Source organism: Anabas testudineus, chromosome 4, assembly GCF_900324465.2.
Source record: "Anabas testudineus chromosome 4, fAnaTes1.2, whole genome shotgun sequence".
Classification (NCBI taxonomy): domain Eukaryota; kingdom Metazoa; phylum Chordata; class Actinopteri; order Anabantiformes; family Anabantidae; genus Anabas; species Anabas testudineus.
This window is the reverse complement of record NC_046613.1, coordinates 3,685,951-3,708,837: the sequence shown is the minus strand read 5'-3', so window position 1 is coordinate 3,708,837 and position 22,887 is coordinate 3,685,951. Positions and strand designations below refer to the sequence as shown.

Here is a 22,887-nt window from a genome sequence, read left to right as displayed (position 1 = left end):
TTGGCCAGTCTAAAACATGATTAAGTCCTGTGCTGATTCGGCAGTGTACTTTTGGGTCAATGTATTGCTGTATAATGAAGCTCCTCCCCTAGTTTTGATGTAAATTAGCAGACAAATCATTTCTTTCATCTTGTGGTGTGGCCTCTCAATTTCTGCTTGTAAAGTTTTGTTTGAATGGTGGATTGTTAGTGATACAGGTCTCACTTCTTCTGTTATCAGCTGTTGTTGATCGGCTTGAATGGCCTGTTATATGTGAATTGCTCACAATAAGATGTTCCTCTCTTTTCCAGGACATTCCAGATTGTTGTATTAGCTATGCCCAATATTTATGCTTTGGCTCTGATTGTTTTTTTGTCTTGCTTTTCTCAATAGACAACTCCTTGGTTCACTGTCTTCACAGGTAAAAACCCACGGCTAAAACCAAGAGTACTAATTTAGAGCTAGAAACAATTTGAGAATAAATCTCATGGGACACAGCCGTCAGTCACATGTTGCAATCGTTTTTCAAATTAAAACATTTTTTTCAAAATTTGGACTTTCAAAGTGTACAAAACATCAAATAAAAGCTGAAATTGTGAACTTTCATTTCTAGATCTACATTAGTAGATCCAAATGTTTTCAGTGGACAGAAAAAAACAAATGATTCAATTGTCTTTCCAGTGCTTCTGGGGAATGGATATGGACAGGTATAACCAAGTGTCTCGCTTTACTGTTAACAACAATAAGCATTTTTTTAGGATGTGAAGCTGCCAAGAAAGTTCGATTAAATGAATCGCTCCTGGAGCTGTTCAAACCACTTAAATCTCTATTTTGCCTATATTATTAAGTTGGGTAAAATGTCTGATAATCTTCTTCGGTCTTTTCACTGCCAGCCTAGCACCACCTGCTTTGATAAGGCAAAATTAACAAACTGGGACATTTCACTTCACCTCCTGAACGTTCAGCTGAAACCTGACACTCTTGTCTTTTTTTTATAACACAAACAACGTACTGTTTGTAGAAGTACAAAATATAATAAACACTTTACTTAGTAGCATATTGAACATAGAGCAAACATTAAGAAATCATAAAAAAATGTAACTATCAAATACAAATGAGTTAATCAGTCCAGAGTGTTGGGAGTTCAGGTGCCAGCTCACCTTGAAGGTCCAGTCCAAGGATAGTCCAAGTTCTATGAATAAAATCTTTGTGTTGTCCTATTGGTGTCATAAGTGCAAGTCTTGTTCGATATTAAAGAAAGTGTCACTGCTATGTCTCTACTCAAGGTTCTTGACAATTTGACATTGTGACACCAAAACATTTAGCTGGCTGAAGAAGAAGAAGACTTGCGCTGTCCTCCTACCTGTCAAGGTCTGTCTGACGTTCTGATCAGCACGACTACGCAGACAACTCATCAGACGCCAACAGGAGGCTATACATTGGTCTCCAGGCCATTCATGTCAATCGTACAGTGTCCCTTGGTTTTCTTTAGGTGTCTTGGAGGAATCAGAGGCTTTTTCCTCTCGGTGGACGGCCGGATGCCCTCCTCCAGCTGCATGAGCTGGGCCACGTCGGGAGGGACGAGCTCATGTTTGAACCCTGAGGAAGGGGGTCGGTAGTTGCCATTGTTGTTGTGACAGTTCATCAGAGGCGTGGTGTTCGATGCAGGTTTGGTCTCACAGATCAAAGGCACCTGAGTGTAGAATGGTTATAGGAAGAAAGGTGTGGGGATATGAGAATTAATAACAGAATGTCACACAACCAGGACACACACAGATATTATAAAATTAAATAGTGTGTGGAGGAGTGTGACAGCCTTGTAGAATTTTATATCAATCTCCCTATTATTAAAAATGTTCACATTATATTGTTTATATGTAGAACTTATAATTACAGTAATTAATCCTTCATTAAAGTCTGCTATTTTTGAGTGTTCGAGATCTGTGACATTTGAAGAAAGACAATTGAAAAGAATAAGTTTGTGCTGTCTGTCACAAGTCTCATAGTTCTATTGCTTCCTTACAGAACTGACTCACCCCATCTCCCTCTTTCATAAAATCTTTCCTGCAGATGTGTGCCATGATGCCTGTGGCCAAAGCATCCCCCATAACATTCACCATGGTGCGGAATCTGTCCCTGTACAGGAGGAAAATATGTGAAATATTTGGAAACATTTTTGGACAAACGAAGAGAAGATGATGCTCATGTGTTCTTGCTCTGGTATAGTTAGTAGGGAGCTGGGTCATACATTAATTATGGGAGGGGCCACTACTTACAATGCCCAATCTACTGCAATGATGAGAGTAATGTCATCAGTTGGCAACCCGACGGATGTTAGCACTATCACCATGGTGACCAGTCCGGCTTGTGGTATCCCTGCTGCACCAATACTGGCTGCAGTAGCTGTGATGCTGGGGGAGGTTTAGAGAGTCAGTATGATTGACACTTGTCATTGTGACCTGATGTTAGATAATACACATAAACATTAGATGTTAATGATCAGTGGTTCTGAGGTGAAATGACATGGCTGAAACACAACTAAAGGTCACTGGGACTACTTAAGTACATTTCGGAAAATGTCTCTCAACAAAAAAATACAAAAGCTCTTTCCATTATATTTACATTGTGTGGCTAAAAGTGGAAAACTGTTAGAGGGAGTTGTTTTTTTTTTGTGTGTGTGAAACTATCATGCCCTCCTTTAGCATCTGTAACTAAAAGATTACCCGATTCATATTGATACATGAAAGGGCATGGGCAGAATGAGAGCAGCTGTGAACAGATGCAATTTTGGAACGAAATTAAGATTTATCAGTTGTTACATTTTTGCATCAATAAAACCTGATATTTTTGACATTCACATCATTTATGCATTTATTTTGAAAAGTGACTGACCTAGTAATTTGATATTTAGTTTGTTTTATCCCTCCTAAATCAGATCTAGAGTAAACTCACCTGGAAGCTACAGACCAAACGTTTGGCAACACTGCAGGTTTTACAAGAGATACGGAAAACTTGACAAGTCAGATTTGTGATTCAGTTTGTAAGTCATTGGAATGCTGACACTGTATTGAGATATGTGTCTTATCAGACTCACACCAGGGATGCAAAAACCCCAGTATCTGCGTTGGCACAGACTGATCCAGCCTCTCATTGAGCTGCCCTAGACTCTTACGGAGCAGTAGCAGAGAGTGTCTAAGTTGTTTTGATGAACGTTGAAGCAACTGTTGATTATAAGAATTGATTATAAGCTGAGCTCATACACATCTACATCAAATAAGTGAAGTCTATTTTTCTATTAATTTATTCTTGATATGAGCCTGGACTCATGAGTCATGCCAGACTAATAAACTATAAACTAATAACATCTCTATAGCTACTGCCTCACTTGATTAAGATCTTTTTTTATGCTATAAGAGATGAGTGCATAGAGATGAGTGCTGAGAGAGAAGTGTTCGTGTACATTTGCTGTGTGGTCCACATTCGGAGGTTGAGGGGGGAGGGGGTGGTTACTGAGGCAACACGCCTCTTTTTAGAGAGAGATAGCTTCAGATAGCTTCAATCTACAGCTGTTATGTGGATATGTTTAAAAAACATGGAGTGGCCAATATGAGAGAGGTTGATAAGACACAAAAATATTTATTTAGCTTTTGATAAAAAAGGTGATGGAATTTCAGAAAAGATACAGAAAAAAAAAACTAAAAACAAGCAAAAAAAAAAAGTCAAACAAAACCATAAGTTACATAATAGAAAAGATATGTTTGTGTACCCATGTTTCATAAATGCACCAGGTGTTTTTGTGCCACCTTGCTGGGTTTTTCAGTGTTAAAACATTACCTTGCTATTCTTCTGTTTGCATTGCTGACAGTGTTTACTGGCATGATCAAGTAGTGGAGCCCCTGGACTAAATTCAAGGTGTGTCCGAGTTTCTTAGCTCTGGAACACCTTCACATTTAGTATTTTGTAAATTAGGATGAGGTAAAACTAAGCAGCTATAAAGAAGTAGTTTGAGATTTGGGGAAATAAACATATTTGCTTTCTGGTGGGGAGTTAGATTGCAAGACCAATCCTATCCACTCTCATATTTGTCAATTAAATAGGATGTAGAATTAAGTTATCAGCCTGTGTTGCATACTTTTTATCTTTGAACCACACTTTTGTTTCAAGAGCTAAAAAGTTAGTTTAGAATAAACACCGGTTCTGGAATAACAGCTAGCCTGATTCGAACTAATTAACATGTTTGTTAAATCTGTAGACAAAAGTAAAATGCTTAGTTATTAAAGTTATTTTACACGTTAAATGTTAAAGTTAATACCTACGCACACATTAACAGTGTAGTGTCACTTTTACACACTTTGCTAAGCTAACCAGCTGCTGGCTTCATGATGACATCATCCTACATATGTAATTCAACTAATCGGGTCAGAAAAACACAAAAACATTACAGAGAATACAAAAAAACAAACGTAAAACTGCAATAATGTTTATGCATCTTTGACAAGTTTAAAGGATTTATTGCTTTAAAATCCCAATAATGTTTTTACTATGTTAATGAGCTTACAAGCACAGATGGTATATAGCATGGCCCACTGACCTGATGGTGATGATCTGGCCGAAGTCCAGCTCGTAATTATTAACTTGTGCAATAAATATTGCTGCCACAGCCTCATAGAGAGCAGTGCCATCCATATTGATGGTGGCGCCTACAGGGAGCACAAAACGGATGATACGGCGGTCGATGTGGTTGTTTTCTAAGAGGCACTTGAAGGTTATAGGCAATGTGGCAGAGCTGTATAAAACAGAAAACAAGACAGAGAGCCCAGAACATTCAAAGGTCAGGCAACAAATCGTTACTTAACCACTTCCTAATTTCTCCCGGGCATGTGTATAAGCAAATGGTAACTATTTACGGATTGTTAGAGAGAAGGAAACAGCTGAAGCTTATATGAATACGAGCAAATCCTACAATGCTTTGCAAGACATTCAGCATGCAGCAGATGTTCATACTGACATGAGCCCAGCACACACATGCAAGTATGATTCCACACTCACTGGCCTTGATTTGGCCAAAAACAAAACAGAAATAAATTTGTTCGACCAGCATCATTATACCACAAACTGAATACACACTGCCTTCCTCTCTCTGCAACGAAAACACTTATTGATTTCACATGGAAAAATGTGAAGATTTAATGGACCACAGCAGTGTTTTTGTGTCTTTTAACCAATTTACGTAAAATCAAATAACTTAACATTCCTGAGGAGCATTTTCCAAAGCATGCTGTTGTGATTTTAGTTTGTCGCTTTCCAACCCTCCAGGCAGCCACTGGTTCCCATTCATTTTCATAAGAGCTAAAAATGAAGCCAGTCTGGTATCTGCACAGTAACGTCTGCCAACGTAACTGGGCTATAACACGCAAAAGCAGTGACATGGTCATTAAATCACACACTTAAACGAGTGGGTGCCAGTGTAATCAAATGTGTGGAATGCCCCATTACATTCCACTCTCTTCCCACACATATCAGATGTTTTTTATCATCTGGCAACATCCCGTTCACTGTTATGTTCCAGTAAATGGAAAAAAGCAAAGGGAAAGATAAAATGACTAATGGTGTATAATTTGTATTTACCAGTTAGTAAAAGGAAATTAGTTACCCCTCTTCTCATAACATGTCAATATAAACATAATTATAATTGGATTTGTTCATCATAGCAATTTTCTGTACCTGGAGGAGGTTGCCAGGGCGATGAGCAGGGCTTGCAGAATTCCCCGTATGTAGACAATGGGGCTCTTTTTGGTGATGAAGAAATACATGGCAGGCAGAATGAACAAGCCGTGCAACACAAGACCAAACACCACAGTGACGGCGTAGAAACCCAGCTTCTTCCCCATAGCTGATGGATCACTCATTTCCAGGATCTTACCAGCCACCAGGAACACAATGCCAAATGGGAAGTACCTAGCAGGACAAGGTGTAGCTCAAAGTCAAAGCTTTGATAAGTGCTGTAACTTTAAATGTATTAACCTATTCAAGGGTTTTCAAGCAACACCAACATGAAATGCTTGCGTGGCAGGAAAATGGTTCATTATCTCAAAATGGGAACCCTCTCTTTCACCTCAGTGGGTCTAACAACATATTTGGATCTAGTGATCTGGTCAGAGCTTTGGATGGTGCTGGAAGGTTTTGAACAAAAACTGCTCCAGGCTGCCCTGTCTCTAAAAGTTATGGTCTTATACAGTTGAACTGCAATGACAAATCTGTTGTTGTGGCAAACATACTCACATTATGGCTACACTCTAATTTAATTGATTTACCAATATCTCTGCACAAATATCTATGATCCTAATTAATAATTAATTAAACAGTCCAGTGTTAATCTGGATTAAATCTGGTGTTGACATTAATGTCAATGTATTACATTATATTATATGTACTATGATGATATAATTCACGTCACTCATGGTGGAGACGCCCCCATTTAATTTGATATTACTTATCTTAAAGGGGATCAATCACTTGCCTTTACGTTAAAAAAGTATCATTGTGTGTAGAATGCATAGTGTGAGCTGTGTAATGTGTGCAACTGTCATAAAGTGTCAAACTGTGTATAGTGTAGATCAGGGTGGGCTTCTTTGCTCTGGGACAATGTCAATCCTGACTATTGTGGATGACCATAGGACAACATCTGTCTAATCTTTTAGTAATTTAACTCAGGAACTGGTCGTTCTTTTTTACATACTGGAAATGTTCATATATACAGTAAACATACAGCTATTAAGACATTATGGCACGTTTTTGGCCCATCTGCTGGACATGAATCATATACAGCTTGCTAAAGTAGAATATATTTTAAAACTCCTCACCATATAACAATGGCAACGATTTTAAGCACGGCCTCATTCAGACTTTGACAGAAATTCACCAAGGCGCTTCCATTTGGCCCCATCCTTCCCAGCATAATACCTATGAAAACACAAAATGCCAGCATTAAAATTATAGATGAAAGCTTAAATTAAGTCTACATTTGAGGCCAAAAGTTACACTGCAAAATTCAGGTAATAATCATTTAGGTTTTTACCCATGGTGGCTGAAAAAATAACAATTCCCAGGACATTCATTCCATCACTTGTTCCTTCCTGAGTGTGTATGAGCACATCAGGGGGTGGAGTCAGGTCAAGCGCAAAGTTCTGAATGTCAGTTCCATTATCGTCCTGGATGCCGTAGATGAGCACTCGTCGTGACGTTGACTCTGCCTGGGCCTGACTCACCGTTGGCTTGGGTTTCACAATGTACTGGCTACTTGTTCTATACTGTTGCCAGGGAATAGAAAAAGGAAAAACAGAATAAGTGTTGCACTTCAGTTAAGTCCTAAAACGAATTGTTAATGTTTGAAAGTGCTGTGCATGACATTGATCTTACTTGTTGAAATGTGGCTTGGACCAGATTAGATGGAAACATGTTGCTGCAAGACAAAGATATATATATATATATGAAAATATATGGATAATCACTACTCTAGTTCAAATAAGTTGGTGTAAAGACCCCTATTCCAATCTTTTTAAAGCATATGCTCACCGTTTTTCTGTCATAAAACAATCATTTGAGCACTGACACAGGTTTTGTTCACTGTAACTAATCAATCTGATACATCAGAACCCTCTAAACTATGGTGACATCACAACTGATGAGGGAATATGTCCAACAGGGAAACACTATCCATGAAAACACAGTGAGGAAACATTTTTATCCAACAAACTTTCCCACATGAGCAAGAACTACACAACACTGAAGAGGAAGGACAGTTCCAGCAAAACCAGACTACAGTAAAGGTCAAGGTGGGCGGTCATCTGCCTCGACCGACTGATGTGAGTGGAAAGTAAAAAACAGAAAAGAACAAAAAGAAGGCAAGGACAACAACAACCAGCAGACAACTCCACTGAAGCTTCATCAGAACATAATCCGTTCATAACCAAGTTGAACAGGGTGAAAGAACGAAGGAGGTGGTGAGACATTTTTTCAACAACTATTTTCATTTATCCAACAAACATGATGAAAACCAAAAAGATTATCCTAGTGCAGCTCTGGGCTAAATACTGAATTCTGTTTAATACTGAATCCTGTTTATTTGATTCAGTCCAGTGAATTTTAGCCACCCGTCTAAACAAATGATGCTGAAATAAATTGTTGCTGGAAGTGCCTCCTTAACAAACTGACCTCACACTGTGTTCACAGTTAGAACAACATTCTTGATTTTTTCTAACATTCAGTGATTTAATATAAACTAGAGGCAGGGTTTCTGCTTTGAGACAGTGTCAGTTTCAAAGAAATGTGGCTTATTTAACCAAGACCAAAGCCTCAGTCTAGACTCATCCAAATACCTTCAGTTTCCCACAGAACTATGGGTTTGTTCTCCAAAGCAGCATTTTAAAAAACAGTCACTGAACTCTTCACACCAGATAGATAGATAGATAGATAGATAGATAGATAGATAGATAGATAGATAGATAGATAGATAGATAGATAGATAGAAATGTAGATAGATAGACAGATAGATAGATAGAAATGTAGATAGATAGGTAGACTGTGCTCTCCAGCACAAACCAGACAGATATGTAAAGTAATTGTGCTTCGAAATAAAGTTTGACATGTTTTACTCTATTCAAATTCAGTTTTTTTTGTGTCTCTTTATTGGTCTCTCTGTGGTAATGCCACAGTGGATGCTATCTAGTAGAGTTGTAGTACTGTAATACACTGCATCACTGAAAGAACTGAACAAGTGAACAAGGCACTGGCTTCTTAAGCCAGGAGCCTGGTGTAGTGGAAATGTGTGTTGCCCATAATGCACAGGTTAATAAATCAAAACCACCCACTGCTAGTGTTTTATAAAACACACATAATCCAGCTTCTTAATCTAGCACACCAGATATTTGAAAGTATGGCAAATTCTACTGTTAATGATTTCAATATGTTTTAATAGATCATCCTACAAACAGTAGTCAACCAGTTCTCACTAAGAGCTAGCTTTTAAGAATGATGTTCAGGTCACACCTCAAAACCAAGCCCAACAGATGCTCACCAATGTCCCAACGACCTAACGCCAATTTCCACTGAAAGATTACAACAACAGTAGGACTTCTGTAGAAATTCATCTATGTAATAGGAAGGAAACAGGTTTTTTTTTTCAGTTGAAGTAAATATATCATGATCTATTGTGTCAAAGACTTTGCGAAGATCAAGTAGAAGCAAAACACTTTTTTATTAGAATCCATTTCATTTAAAAGATCATTGACCCACATTCATGAGGGGAACTTCTGCGGAGCACCATGTTCTACGAGCCAACTGGATTCGAGTGAAATAAAATGTGACTTAATTGAAACATCACTAATCAACATTTTATATCAGTAATAAAATGGAATGACTGTGTAACATGAGAGGGGTTACTAGTAGTGACAAACCCCCAGAGTATTATCATTAAAGTACATCAATCAGTGACAACATTAAAACTACCTGGTGGTTTTAATGTTGTGGTTGACTGGTGTAAACTCTCGCATCCTTAAATGGTAATGAATGTCAGAAAATGAGTAGCATCTCCTGTTAAAGGAGCTTGGCGTTGATGTTTTGTAGTCAAAAATGAAGTCTACCCAGAGTACATGAAGTGAAAAGCTTAAGACAATCCAACCTTTTTAATCCTGTCTCAGGATTTAGGGCTAATCCAGAGAGTCGGAAAGACCAGGATGCTGTGAGGATGACGTCTTCTCTAGCAAGGTGTTATTACTTACTGATTTACCAATAGCTGAATTAATGCGAGCACAGCAGACACAGTGTAACGGTGCTACAGTTCGTTAGTTTTAGTTTTCTGTTAAGCTGAACATAAGGATGGGTATATTATAAAGGATCAGTATCAGCTAAAATAAAGATCAAATGGTGATTTATTACCATTACTCTACCTTCTCTGCTGCTCTCGCTCTCTTCTCCATTGGAGTGAACTGCTCACAGATACAATGGAGGTTATGCTTTACTCAAGTCAGCCACAACACTTTTTAACTCTACAAGTACCCAAATGTGCCAATCATGGAACAGAAGTGCGACATCCTCACCAATTTTTAATGTTCAGCAGATAATCAACCGCAATCAACAGGTGAACGAGCTGAAAACAAATGCAAATTTTATATAACTGTTGAGTCCAATTAGCTTTTAAGTAGATTTGTAACCAGACCATCTGAAAAGCTTATGCTGTGATACTGTGAACCCACTGTCAGTCATACCCTCTTTGTTTTCCTCTAATTATCCTCTTTCTGATGTAAACGAATCTCAGAGCATGCAGCTAGCAACCTGTGTGCTGAAGGTGGTTGATGTAAGACTTGACATGGCTGCGTGTGGCTGCGGCTCGTGTACGGTGAGAGAACAGAACGACATGTGCTCCACTTGTGTATAATTGTTTCTGTCCGACCTGGGTACTGGCTGGCTGACTGGCTGTAGTGATGGTCTTACCGGATGAGGTCCAGCAGAGCATCAGCTGAACTCATGATAGGCTTGCCACTGTCCTCTGAGTCTTCTTTCTGGGCTGCTCCACCCGGGTGGATGATGGACACCATGATGATCCCAACTATGACGGCCACAAAGGTGGTCCACAGATAATAAGACACCGTGATGAGGCCGAGCCGACTTGAACACTTGGCATCAAGGGCAGCCAGGCCTGACATCAAACTGGAAGAGGATTAAACCATTTTAGGCACAATTATAACTGCTCTTTGACATTACTGTACAGGAATAATTAAGTTATTAGCATAATGTAATTACTGCAATTATTACATTACAATGTCTCTCCTTTGTAGCCATTCTTTTCCTTTCTTGTGCTTCCCACTCTGACAATCAGCAAATGCATTTAGAAGGAGTTATTTAAGAACACGAGTTTGGACAATACTGCCATCAAATGCAGAAGTATGCAATTGTATGTCTTTAAGGACTTTCACTTGCAGCTGCCATTGGCAGAGTAGTAGTAATTCTGATTACAAATGATCCATTTCATGATGTGACAGCACAAAACACTGTTATTGCACTTGTAAATCATTCAAAAGTGTTTAGAGAGTAGAGCCCCAGAATAAAAGTAGAAACCTAAAATTATGCAAAACACCATGATATGATATGTTGTGTTAGGTTTCAAAGATTAGAGTTGAATTCTGATTCAGCTTGTGGCCCTAAAATGTTTAAAAACCCTGTAAAGTAATTATTTATTTTTTCCCATAAATGACAGGTTGCATTGACTGATTTGTTTGTAGAGTCACCTGTTTCCCTTTACTAATATACTGTAATATTTTTCTCTGGAATAAATTGTATCCATTGTCTTTTTTTAATGAATTGATTCAAGGTCATTTGTGCAGCTGGCGACATGCTGCCCAAGTGTCAACAATATATTGTAATATATACTGAATACTTTGTGTACATAGTGTTCTACAATTTGCTTGTCAATCTTCTCTTCTAGAGGAGAGTTAAATTACAAATGATTGGTTTATCTTGGACTGTAGTCCAGCGCCTTCAGCCTTCAACACTGAGCACTGACTGTTTTTTCATCAATATCACAGCAGGTCAGACCCTAAAGTGCTAAAAGCATCTGAAATATTAATAGCTGCCATCCTAGGATCTCTTTAATTAATTCCCACTCTGGAATCGACTTACAAAACTTCTCATACTATAAATTGGTTTTCATGGCATGTGAAGTGAACGAGCAGCCTAATTAATTGCCTTAATATCATAGGGAAGGCTGTCTTTCCAGATATTTAAGATACACCATTTTTTATTTTATCTGTCTGTGCTGGCTGCTGATCAAATAAATGAATATTGTGCAATGAAATGAATGGAACATGTTCAGAAAACAATTGGCTTGAAAAATGAGCCAGCAGGAGAAAAAAGTATGGGCAGGATTGGGATATGTAAAAAAAAGGAGCTACAGTAAAATGATTTTCAGGCTAACAAAAGCACGTTGTTGCCATAAAGATGCCGTGCAAACATGTGAAATGTGTGTAACGCCTTATTCCAAAACCTGAAACCTTTCTTGTCGAATTCAAACTCTCCTCACTTTCCTCTAGCAGTCCATACAGTATGTGCACTCTGAAAAGCAGTAGCTTGGACTGGCTAGGAATGAGGGGTGCTGGTACGTTGCCATGTCAAACAACCAAAGAAAAGATCACAAGCTTTCCAAGTGGGAACAGTCGTGTGAAGAGCAACATGAACCCAGAGCTACACGCTGACACACTGGAGAATTGCTGAGGTGTACCCAACCCACTGCCACCCTGTTACAGATGTCCCACTTCTTTTGTGGTGGACTCTCCTGTACATCATTAGCATTTCCCTAATGCCTGCAGCTTTGACACAATAACCCAGAAATGTGATGTTTCTTGTTGTAAGAGGATGTATCACCTGCCTTTTTTATCAGTGCTTCACATTAAGAAAATTACTGTGTCTGGTGTAGCAAAACCTGTCTGTCAGCAGCTGCTGTGACGTGTGATGTGATGCGTTCAGTGAGGCGTCAAGGGTACAGATTATAGGTCCTCCGTGTTTTAAAAGAAAAACAAAACAACAAAAACAAACAAACAAACAAAGGTTCTTTGGATTCTGAGAATCAATACACTCCTAATCGCTGCTGTACTTGTAGCCATGTTACCCAGTGAGCTCTCTCTGCTGGATCAGTTCTTGCCTCAGTAGTATTGTTACTACTGTGATGCAGGAGCATGAAGTTTGATGGGTGTAATTACTGGGAGATTCATTTGGCACTTGAGTTCAAAATATTTAGACTAAATGGCTGGTTTGGACACATCCGCTTCATAAAAATGAATAGGGAGGAAAATCTAGTCAGAATATATTTGGATTGTTTGATGTTATCAGCTCATTTTCGAAAGAACAATATGTGTCATGCATGCAATTAACTCATTGATGGGAACAACTTGCCGCAGACCTATCTTGGCCAAAAATATGCATCATTTTTCATCCTTCCACTGACAAAAAGTGAAGAGTGATTGCAGCTGAAAGAGGATTCACGTTAGGAGGATTCTAATAGAAACCTGATGTTTGTACCTGGACACGACGAGTGGGAGAATCAGCATCTTCAGCATCCTCATCAGCAGCTCCCCGGGAAACTGAAAGTACTTCACCTCCTGTCAGAAGGAGAGAAGAACAAATGATGGTAACAGATAATTTGAGGAAAAGCATTAGACAGCTTGCGAAAAGGTACTTGAAGTTATTTAAAGAATAATGAAGAGGAACACGGTGTGGTTCGGGTGTCTGAGCTGGAAATGAGCTGCAGCAGCATGACGAGGAAAGGAAGCGCAAGTATGTATTTTTCTCTATCAATAAATTTATAATTAAAAAATGAGTCATGACCTGGTTAGAAAATGAAAAAGGTTGAATCATCTATTGTAGAGGCTCTGTGGCTCCAAATAGACGCCATTTCGTCCCAAGGACGCAAATGAGGCACTGGACCAGTTCTTCTTCAAGATGCTTTAGGGATAGTTTTGCATAGTTTCAAGTGCGTCCACGTGCACATTGAACTGCTGTCCTCAAAGGGAGAGACAAATTCTTTGGTTGTTTACTGAAGTCTACTGAATTCCATCTTTTGTTACCATCTCCCCACCACAGCTCAGCAGGGGGTCAGTATTTGGAAACACACAGAGGCAATTTGACACACACACACACTGTCTTTCAGGAGTTCAGTTCAATTGTACAGCATCATATTTTTCATTTTCCATGTTAGCGCAATTTGCACAAACATTTCATTTATCTCATTTATTTATAGTAGTAGTGAGCCTCTTTTTGGTTTCTAACACACAACAATCTGAAGTTGGTGGTTATGAAGATGCCGCATAGAGACATAAACCGTCACATTTGATAAACAGTAACTTATATTTTTTATCTTGAAAGACAGAAAACAACAACATGAAAAACACGTTTGCAGTGAGCAGTGAACTCTCTGATAGCAGTTTTATCACCGAGAACTGATGCATGAAATTAAAGAAACAACTCGGTGTAAATGCAGAACTATAAAAGTTTCTACTTGATGTTATTGATTGTTAATGGGTGTTGTGGGACTTTCCAGTTGGTGCTCTTTTGTACTTTTACTCCACTGGACACAATTGTCAAACACACCTCTGTCAAGGTTGCCTGAAGGATTCTTTGCTGCCAAGCAGCTGTATTCATTTGACTGAATTACTGCGTACATTAGCATTTATTTGGACAAATGGTAAACGGACCAAAGTTCAGTATTCACTCTCATTCTATTACTGTTTAAACTTTTACTAACAGCTTAAAGAAATGCTGTGTATGGCTCACAGAGCGTGCTCACCTTTGGATCATGGCAAACGTGCAAATACATTTACAGAGAACAGAACAGACTGCTGTTTGCTGACATTAAGTGATATTTGTCATGATAATGTTTTACTGTGTGCACATTCTGCGCCCTTCAGCCCCGGGGGCCCCACCATCTGCTTCTCATACTGTATGCAAAGTGTGTGGTGAATTACTCAAAAGCTAAAAAGGTGTTACAGAATAAAACCCTGTCCCAAGTAGAGTTCCCCTGTTGATTTGTTTGAGAGCTCAGACAAAGTGCTGACCTGCATAAATTTTACAAAAACACAGATTCATTATAACAATAACATATCCTCTGTCCCGCCTGTTGACAGCAGTTCAGTTTAACAAGCAGCTCAAAGCATAAATCAGTCATACAAGCGATTAAGGAAACATGCAACATCTTGACAACACGACTAAACAAAAAGATTTAAGTCATTTAATCTGATGCAAAGAATAAAATGACCATGCTGTATGATAAAAAGGAGTTAATCAGTGGAGTCCCCAAGACTGACAAAAATGTTATCTATTCCTGCCACAGGCCTCTCTTACTCAAGCTGCTGTGTGCCATGCCTGAGACTTGTGTAGGTGGAAGTAATAGCTTTTGGCAAGTGACAACTCCTATCACTGCCAAATGAGGCAGAAAAGAAGTTTGAAGGAGAGCTGAACACGGACAGGTAAAGCAAACGAGAAGAGAACAGCAGAGCAGTCGCAGGTAAACAAAAGGTTCCACTTTCCCACAGCAGGAGCTCTGGGTGACAGTTTGGCACACGTCTGCACAGCTCGCAGGTTTTTCTGTCATTTGTTTCTGTGTGTGCGCCGAGCTTAACGCTGGCCTCCGTCCAGAGCAGAGCAGCAGTGGACAGCTGTTCTCTGTTTCCATCCCCCTGCAGCCAGACCTCACATCTCCACTGTGTCCAAATGAACCTGGCAGCATGTCAAGAGTGGGAAAAAAGCTTCTTTTCTCCCAAGTCATCGCTGTGGTCATGGGGCACTTTATGGGAGTCAGCGTTTGATAATCCTGCACTTTAAAGTGTAAATGTCCTTCAGCCTGTCATGGTGAGAATGTGACTGGCTCTGCAGTTTACTGTATAGACTGGGTGAATTACACCTATTAATTACTGTCATTCTCACACTGTGTGAACGAAGGTGTGTGGGTTCACTTCTATATTGATTTGTCTTTTGGCCTCCATGTTATTTTAACCAAAGATGATGATTAAAAAGCTTGGACAGTCATTATTTTGCGATTGTCAAGCGAATAAATAAGTTGAACACAGACGTCTGGACAACACACGTGCACACGTCAGTGAATGTGAAGTGGCGCAGTGAACAAACAAAAGGCTCATGTTGCAGTATTTGTGCACTATGACCTTTGACCTATGACTGTCTCTTTTCAGAAAAGTCACTCATGAACACACATAGTGTGTGAAAATGCATCAGTTGTCATGACCCTAATTTTAACCAGTGCATCTGTTTGATCATCACTAATAAGTATCTCTCAGTCAGATCGACCACATTTATAACGTAATCTATTTCAGGCTTTCTTTAATGAATTATGTTGAATTTTAAATATTTGTTTATGAACAACAACAAATTACGCATTTCTAGTCTTTGACACTAGTGGCACACACCTAACGACTAAGTAGAACATGGGAAACAACTGGTCAGTAACGATTGGGTGTTTGACAATAGACCACAAGTCCTGCGAGAGAGGTGTAGACAATGGCTACATAGGAGTAAAATAACAAAGCTAAGCTCAGGTGAATCTCTGGTTTCTGTAGGTCTCTCTGAAAGATAGGCTGAGGTTTTGGTTAAGGATCACTAACCATATCGTGTGACTTACAGAGTTTTCTCTATTAAGTGTGTTTTCTGTGTGTGCGATACACATAGAGGCAAATAGGAATCCACGTGTAAGACGGGCAGAGCAGAGACCAACCTCTGCTGGCTGTGTGCGAATGCTGATCCTGCTCTTACACAGCAAACTAAGCTCTCTCTGCTTAAAGAGAAAAGCTCTTTAGCTGTCATTATGCATCCGCCTTGCCCAGCAACCCACCCCCCCAAATCCACCATCCTCCCTGACATCCCTAACCTCGAAATGTTTTTGTATGGTTATTAATCAGCAGATAGAAGCAGATGCTCTCTCAACATGTCATGGTAGCTGCGCCTCGCTCACCCCACCTTGTAAATGAAGATTTCTCACTGTATGTACGAACAGCAAAGCCTGACTCAATCAAAGCTTTTATTAAAATCACATATGACTATATTAGACCTTCTATATTGTCTGGGAGCTGTACACTGTTCCTGAATTCGTTCAGGCTTCTATTTGAATATGTATTTCTCAAAATGTGCTTACTTGGATGGGTAATGCCTGTTAAGTGTTTTCCTCACATCATCCTACCAATTTACACTGGGATTATGCTTAGGCATTTGCAGAACATGCTGACAGTTTTAAAGCTATTGCAGAGTCAGTTTAGCTGTTTGCTTTGGGTCACGTTAGGACACTATTTGTCAGAGCCCAGTGCTGTGCACTGCAGTTCACTCTTCCTCGTCCATTCAGTTGTGGTGGAGAAACACAACTGCTGACCTAAGTGTGAATATATTTTAACCAGTTCCAAGCGTTACCTCTGATCAGGCCCTACAACATTCAGTCCAGAAGTTCAACCACCAAAAACAGAATCCTACACATACCTACCCAGAATTGTGTACAATTAACATAAATAAAACTACAGGTTGAAACTAAAACCTGGCCTAAAGCATAATCCCCACCCCCCCATTTGTTCTCAGTGTGGCATGAGAAGGAACGTGTTCTTCTGTGTAGCTCTACAATAGAGTCCAGTGAGCACTAGCAGTAAATTGTAGTCAGTTTAAACCTAAATACTGAAGGAAGCAAATCTGATTTCATTCAGGTTTTAGATCAGACAGTGTGTGTCATCAAAAACATTTCAGGTAGAAAGTTTCTGTGGACTTATGTGACGCAACGTTAGCAGCAGCATGAAGACATAACTGAACACATCATATTCATTACACATACCCAGTTGCAACCCTGATAAGAAAACCAGCTTAAATTAGCCTATTATTATTCAACTATCTTTGACATTTAAAACTTTTAAACACTGGCTTAGTACCTACCATCTTCTGACACTGCGGGGAGAGGGTGCATAGGGTCAACTTGATCTGACTTGGATCAGAATCCAATTTTTGCTCAGTCAGATTCAGTTTCATTGACACCGGTGTTGGGTCTGTGTCTGTGTGTCAATATCAGTATCTGCTCTGAGAGGCAAGGACTCAGGACCCAAATGCAGAACAGAAGAGGGAGTCTGGTAAGTTATAAGGTATTCATTAACAAATGTGGAGTAACTGGTGGTAACACCTAGTGAGCAACTGCATCCTTCTGTTTTTCACTGAACGATAACAAGACAAACGCTCGAAATCAAGCTTGAAACTTGGACATTTTTTAAAGTTTGAAGTCATAAATGCTAGAAAACGCTTAGTGTTTTGCCTTATTTTTGTCAGGGTGGTTCCCACTTAGCAGTTAAACCAGTATACACATGTACTCATGTGTGTGAAGTTCCAACTGTTTATTGATGCTGGATTCATTTAAGGATCCAATGAATGAACTGATTCAGACTTGCCACTTACTATAAACTACACGGCTTTTCAAGGACCTGTTTTTCATGACCCAAAAGGGCACGATATAGGCTCTTCAAATTTGTTAACTCAACTGAACAATGCTGCATGTTGTTGCAAGATCGACATCTGAGTGCGTTTGATTCTCTTCATTGGTAAAAAATTGTATGCTTGCTTAAGTCAGGTTACAGATACTGACACTGCTGCTTGTGTCACTCGTGACTCTGATAGAGTCACCACACAGCACTACAAAGCGTGCTGAGTGAATGTTGAATCAGTGCAACTTTCAGGGACGTTGGCCATTGTGTTTCAAGGGGAGACTTTGCTCGGTACACAGCACAGGATAATCACATTGCCATAGTCTAACCTCAATTGCTCTTTGTTAACAAGAAAACAGCTACTGCAGAAACACACTACAACTTCCATTGTGTCATTTGAAAAAGCTATTTATTTCTAATATGTTGACCAAATAATGGCTCCACTCCACTGCCATGACAACTGCGTATAGAGACTTTTTACTTACAGTTTTTAATAATAGTAATAATAATAATAATAATAATAATAATTTATTGGTAGTGCAATGGAATAGGAAGTAAACAAATATAAAGCTATGAGTGGATGCGTCAGTGGCAAGCATCAGATCTCTTTTTCTGCTGGTTTAAATGGTTCAACTTACAAAACATCATTTTAAAGGTTTTAATAATAGTAATAATAATAATAATAATAGTAGTACAGAATTTTCCAGCCAGCAGGAGTGTTCTTAGCAGCTTTGAATGAAACTTTGTTGATGGTTGTGGATATTTTGCGGCAGGCACAGGGCTGGGTTATCACGGCTGGGTGCTGGACCAGCAGACATTGCTAAAAGTGCTGATGGTGGAGTATATCAGAGTTATTCTGGCCTCTTCACTTCACTCTTCACTACCCTGCAGCTACGGCTGTCTTCTCTGCCTTCGTGCCGAGAGTGTACAAAAGCAAGCAAAAAGAGTTTAGTTAAGTAAGAGTATTTTCCCTGATGTGTGCAACTGACAAGGTCAAAACAGTGAGAAAAAGATTGTTGTTAGAATTGGAACCAGAGAATAATGCTGAACAATACAAATTTAATGGGATTTTTTGTGTCAAATGTCTGCATCTGTCAGCATGTGAGCTTTGAACAAAATGCATGAGTCTCAAGTCATTTATGGAAGTGAACTAAACTTCAACTTTGTTACATTGGTCACAGTTAAAAACATGGAGAAACCATAGAGTTTTGCTGATGGCTTCAAAGAATCTGAAACAGTGGCCCTGAAGAATGTGCAACACCATTAGTGCTTTTAGAGTAGCTACAGAGGAGGTCAGATGGGTTTGCTAATGCAGCCTGTGCTCAAACGGCTGGTTCAGATGGTAAAGAGACCAAACAGCACAAACAAATCTATTCTGGAAGCTGAAGGACAAAATTGATGTAATTTTCTATGGAAAACATCTTCCTTTTTGTAATTTGGATTCTGTTCTTCAAGTTTGAACTTGCTGTCCTGGCTGACATCACTGTCAGAAAACGCCATATGTACCTAATAGGTTATTCTGTCTCCCTCATGTATGTGAATGGAAAGAACACATATTTGAATGATCCCCACTGTAATCTAATCCACCATCAATACATTTTTTCAAAATGCATTTCACTTTAACCTAAGAGAACCCAGACCCATTACTAGTGAAAGAATAATTATGTGAGATATGAAATAAACCAAATGGACCATGTGGAACACATTTCCTAAAGTGTTGGTGATCCCCAATCAAGAGGAGTACACTACACCCTAAAAACACTTACTCCACTTGACAAAGATAAAGTGTCCAGCACAACAAGGCATCCAATACTTCATGTTGCATGTCTAAAAAGCTCATATAAAATAAAAAAAAGTGTTGCAACAAAGGAGGAGATACGCATTTTAACCCACAACATGTATCATGTATCATGTACCTCTGAACACTGAACACTTTTGCATGGCATCCACATACTTTGCGTGCACTGTTGTTTCTGAGGTTATTTAAAACGGAATTATGTTGATTTGAACTCTTTGCATAAAAGATTTTACCCGCTGCTACTGTCGGCCATGTTGAAATGTCAGCAGTCAGATAACTTATTATACCTATAATTACAATATTTTTAGAAATCAACTAAGGCTACCTCCAGGTTTATTGTGCTTGCCTAAGTCAAAATGGAGTAACATTACACCATGTTTGGAAAGGTTGAAGGTACAAAATGGCACAGAGAGAGACGTACATCTATTTCTTGTGTAAAAACTTTCATATAACATCAAATAACATGACAACAACCTACTGAGCTGCTAACATGTGGAGCAGGTATCTGTAGTACCAGCTTAAAGCTATGGAGGTGATAACAACATTCAAAGGCCAATTAAATGGCATGATAACAACCGAAGACTGACACATCCTCCTGTATCCTCTTGATTTCAGCTTCCATCAACCACATTTAAATGGGCCTGTGGGCCTTTCAGGGTTAAAAGTGCCACTGCAGACGTAAAACAAACACTCATGTCACAGCCCTCACTTCATGCTATACTCAGACATACAGTAGTGTATCCGTACTGTGAAGGATTTTATTTGTTTTCATGTCATTGTTTTTTGGCACTGAGGTTTTGTCCTTCATCCTACACTCACAGTAATGTTAGATAGAGTATTGAATTATTAAGAAATAATACACAATAAAACTCTCTGTGCACTCCTGGACTTTGTACATATTGATCCATTTCTTACGTATGGATACATAAATAACATTCAATGCCGAGTTCACTTATTTCTGGATATCACAGAAATAGTTGTATTCTTGTTTCATTTCCCATAATCCTTTGGACTCTGCATCGTCTAATTTCTCCTCGGAAATCAAGTCAAGTTTCATCTCATTTCACCTCACTAATGCCAGGCGGGCACACACACACACACACACACACACACACACACACACACACACACACACACACACACACACACACACACACACACACACACACACACACACTCAAACAGATTGCCATTACTTCTCATTTGAGCTCTTGACCTTCAAACCCAAAGGGACCTGAGTCCCAATGATTTGTCTGAAAACATAAAGGTCTGTGCCTCCTGTGTACCTTACCATGTGTCACACTGACAGGCACTCTTATTTGCTTTACAATTAGAGAAAAGCATTTGTCTGATTGGACTGTAATCCCCTATTATTGAGAGTGAAGGAGCCACGCGCTATTTTTAGTCCTATTTGAGAATATGACAGAGCTTTAGTGAGTGGAGAAGACTGCATTTTGTTTATGAAGCCCCTACAGAAAGCTGCTGGATGTATTTAGGGCTGAAGTGCTCAAGCTGCCACATGTATTAAATTCAATGAAAAGGTTTGTTTTTAGCCTGGATTTGCATTCATCCTTTCTATATTTCTAAAGTAAATCAACACACACACACACACACACACACACACACACACACACACACACACACACACACACACACACACACACACACATACTTCACTGCCTAAAAGACTAATCCAAACCAATGTTTGTGTATTTGTATTCAGTTCAGTGGTCAGGGGGTAAATGTATGCAAATATGTCCAAAAATGTCAATTAAAGTTAAACATGAGGATAAGTGGAGGAGCGCACTCGACTTGACCTGATGCCACACTGTCTGCCATCACTGTGTTGTGAGGTCAATCTTTAATGTTGTCAAAGGTACAATGTGAGACAAGAGATAGAAATAGATACATAAAAGTACAGTGTAATTAGATTCTAAATTGCTTTACACATGTACAGTATGCTTTGTGGATGCGTATGTTTTCATGCAAGTATATAAATATACTGTCTGTATTTATGTGTGTTAGAAAACGACAAACAATACTGAATTAGTTGCTTTGGATAAAAAGTCCAGTCTAGTCTAGATGGATTCAACAAACCCTCAAAGGTAAACATTATGGAAAGTTAAATAGTGAAAACCTCTCTCTGTACTGGTTAATCCATAATAATGCTTCATCATTGATTAGTTGAATTTTTACCAGCATAAAGTTACATGTAACTAAAGCCACAAAGTAACTGTAGTGAAGAAAAGGTACAATATTATGTATGTGGATATGTGCATATCTACCAGGAGCCATTGTTATTCTTATGACACCTTAACGTAACACTGATTTTTGAGATTATGTTTTGCCAAAAAACATATTTGAGTTTTGCCTCTTTGAAGATGAAAACATTATGATTTTTTTTTCTGCCTGAGTGTGAAAAAACAAATTTGCTTAGTTTCTCTTTGTCTTTGGTTTCTATTTTAGTTTTGATTTGTTTGTTTCTTCTAAATTGTATCTACAGTGTTTCAACAATGCAGTAATAACAGACCAGAATATGTTCATTTCTGGGACCCTGTTTGAGTTTTTTTATGAAATTGGAGAATTTGACTTCTTTGGACCTCCACCAGTTATTTTCCCACACGCTCGCTTGACGTCAGAGTGGATCAGGAGGAGGAGGCAGACTGACCTGCTCTGTGAGGCGACGTGTCCTCAGGAAGAATCCCAAAAGACACCCAATGACCACGGCCAGCACCGACATGATGAGGAGTCCATTCTGTTTGCACACGTTCTTCACCCTCACCCACACTGCATCCAGAGCCACGGCCATCATGAGCCACCTGTCCCACGTCCTAGGTCTCACGTCCTACCAGCAACCCATAAATGTAGAAATAAAAAACCCAAAGCCCTACAATCCAGATGGGAGGATGAAACAGAGGCAAAAAGGGGTGAATAAAAACAACCAAAAAAACAACAACACTGGATGAGATGTGGTGTAAAATATCCAACACTATGTGATGTTTAAAGCACCTTTGGGCTCAGCAGCCCTCTTGTCCTCTCTCTGTGGCAACCCGCACCAAACTAAGAAGATCCTCTCACTTTCCAGGCATCCCCTCCCACTGTGCTCCA

The 22,887-nt window shown here is 39.2% G+C and overlaps 1 protein-coding gene across 2 annotated transcripts; it reads right to left on the bottom strand.

Annotated features, from left to right (window-relative positions):
* Window positions 1–1,411: 1,411 nt before the first annotated feature.
* On the bottom strand, window positions 1,412–22,591 carry slc1a7b (solute carrier family 1 member 7b). 2 transcript variants are annotated; one of them, XM_026345850.1, is made up of 11 exons: window positions 22,448–22,591; window positions 13,051–13,130; window positions 10,471–10,686; window positions 7,399–7,441; window positions 7,058–7,289; window positions 6,843–6,942; window positions 5,704–5,937; window positions 4,571–4,765; window positions 2,256–2,390; window positions 2,016–2,115; window positions 1,412–1,672 (listed from the first exon to the last, which is right to left on the bottom strand). In XM_026345850.1, exons 1-11 carry the CDS (start codon window positions 22,589–22,591, stop codon window positions 1,412–1,414), a joined length of 1,740 nt encoding a protein of 579 aa, XP_026201635.1. The 2 variants fall into 2 exon arrangements, with proteins under 2 accessions (XP_026201635.1, XP_026201637.1); XM_026345852.1 differs by having other exon boundaries at window positions 1,412–1,673; window positions 2,011–2,115; window positions 22,448–22,588.
* Window positions 22,592–22,887: the final 296 nt, after the last annotated feature.

What these genes read in the sequence shown, in the direction of transcription:
- slc1a7b (XM_026345852.1), bottom strand. Translation starts at nt 22,588, where the DNA reads ATGGCCGTGGCTCTGGATGCAGTGTGGGTGAGGGTGAAGAACGTGTGC. An exon ending in CACGTCGCCTCACAGAGCAG is followed by an intron (nt 13,131 to 22,447) that starts GTCAGTCTGCCT and finishes TCCTTCTGACAG; the next exon opens with GAGGTGAAGTACTTTCAGTT. An exon ending in CTCCCACTCGTCGTGTCCAG is followed by an intron (nt 10,687 to 13,050) that starts GTACAAACATCA and finishes ATCCTCTTCCAG; the next exon opens with TTTGATGTCAGGCCTGGCTG.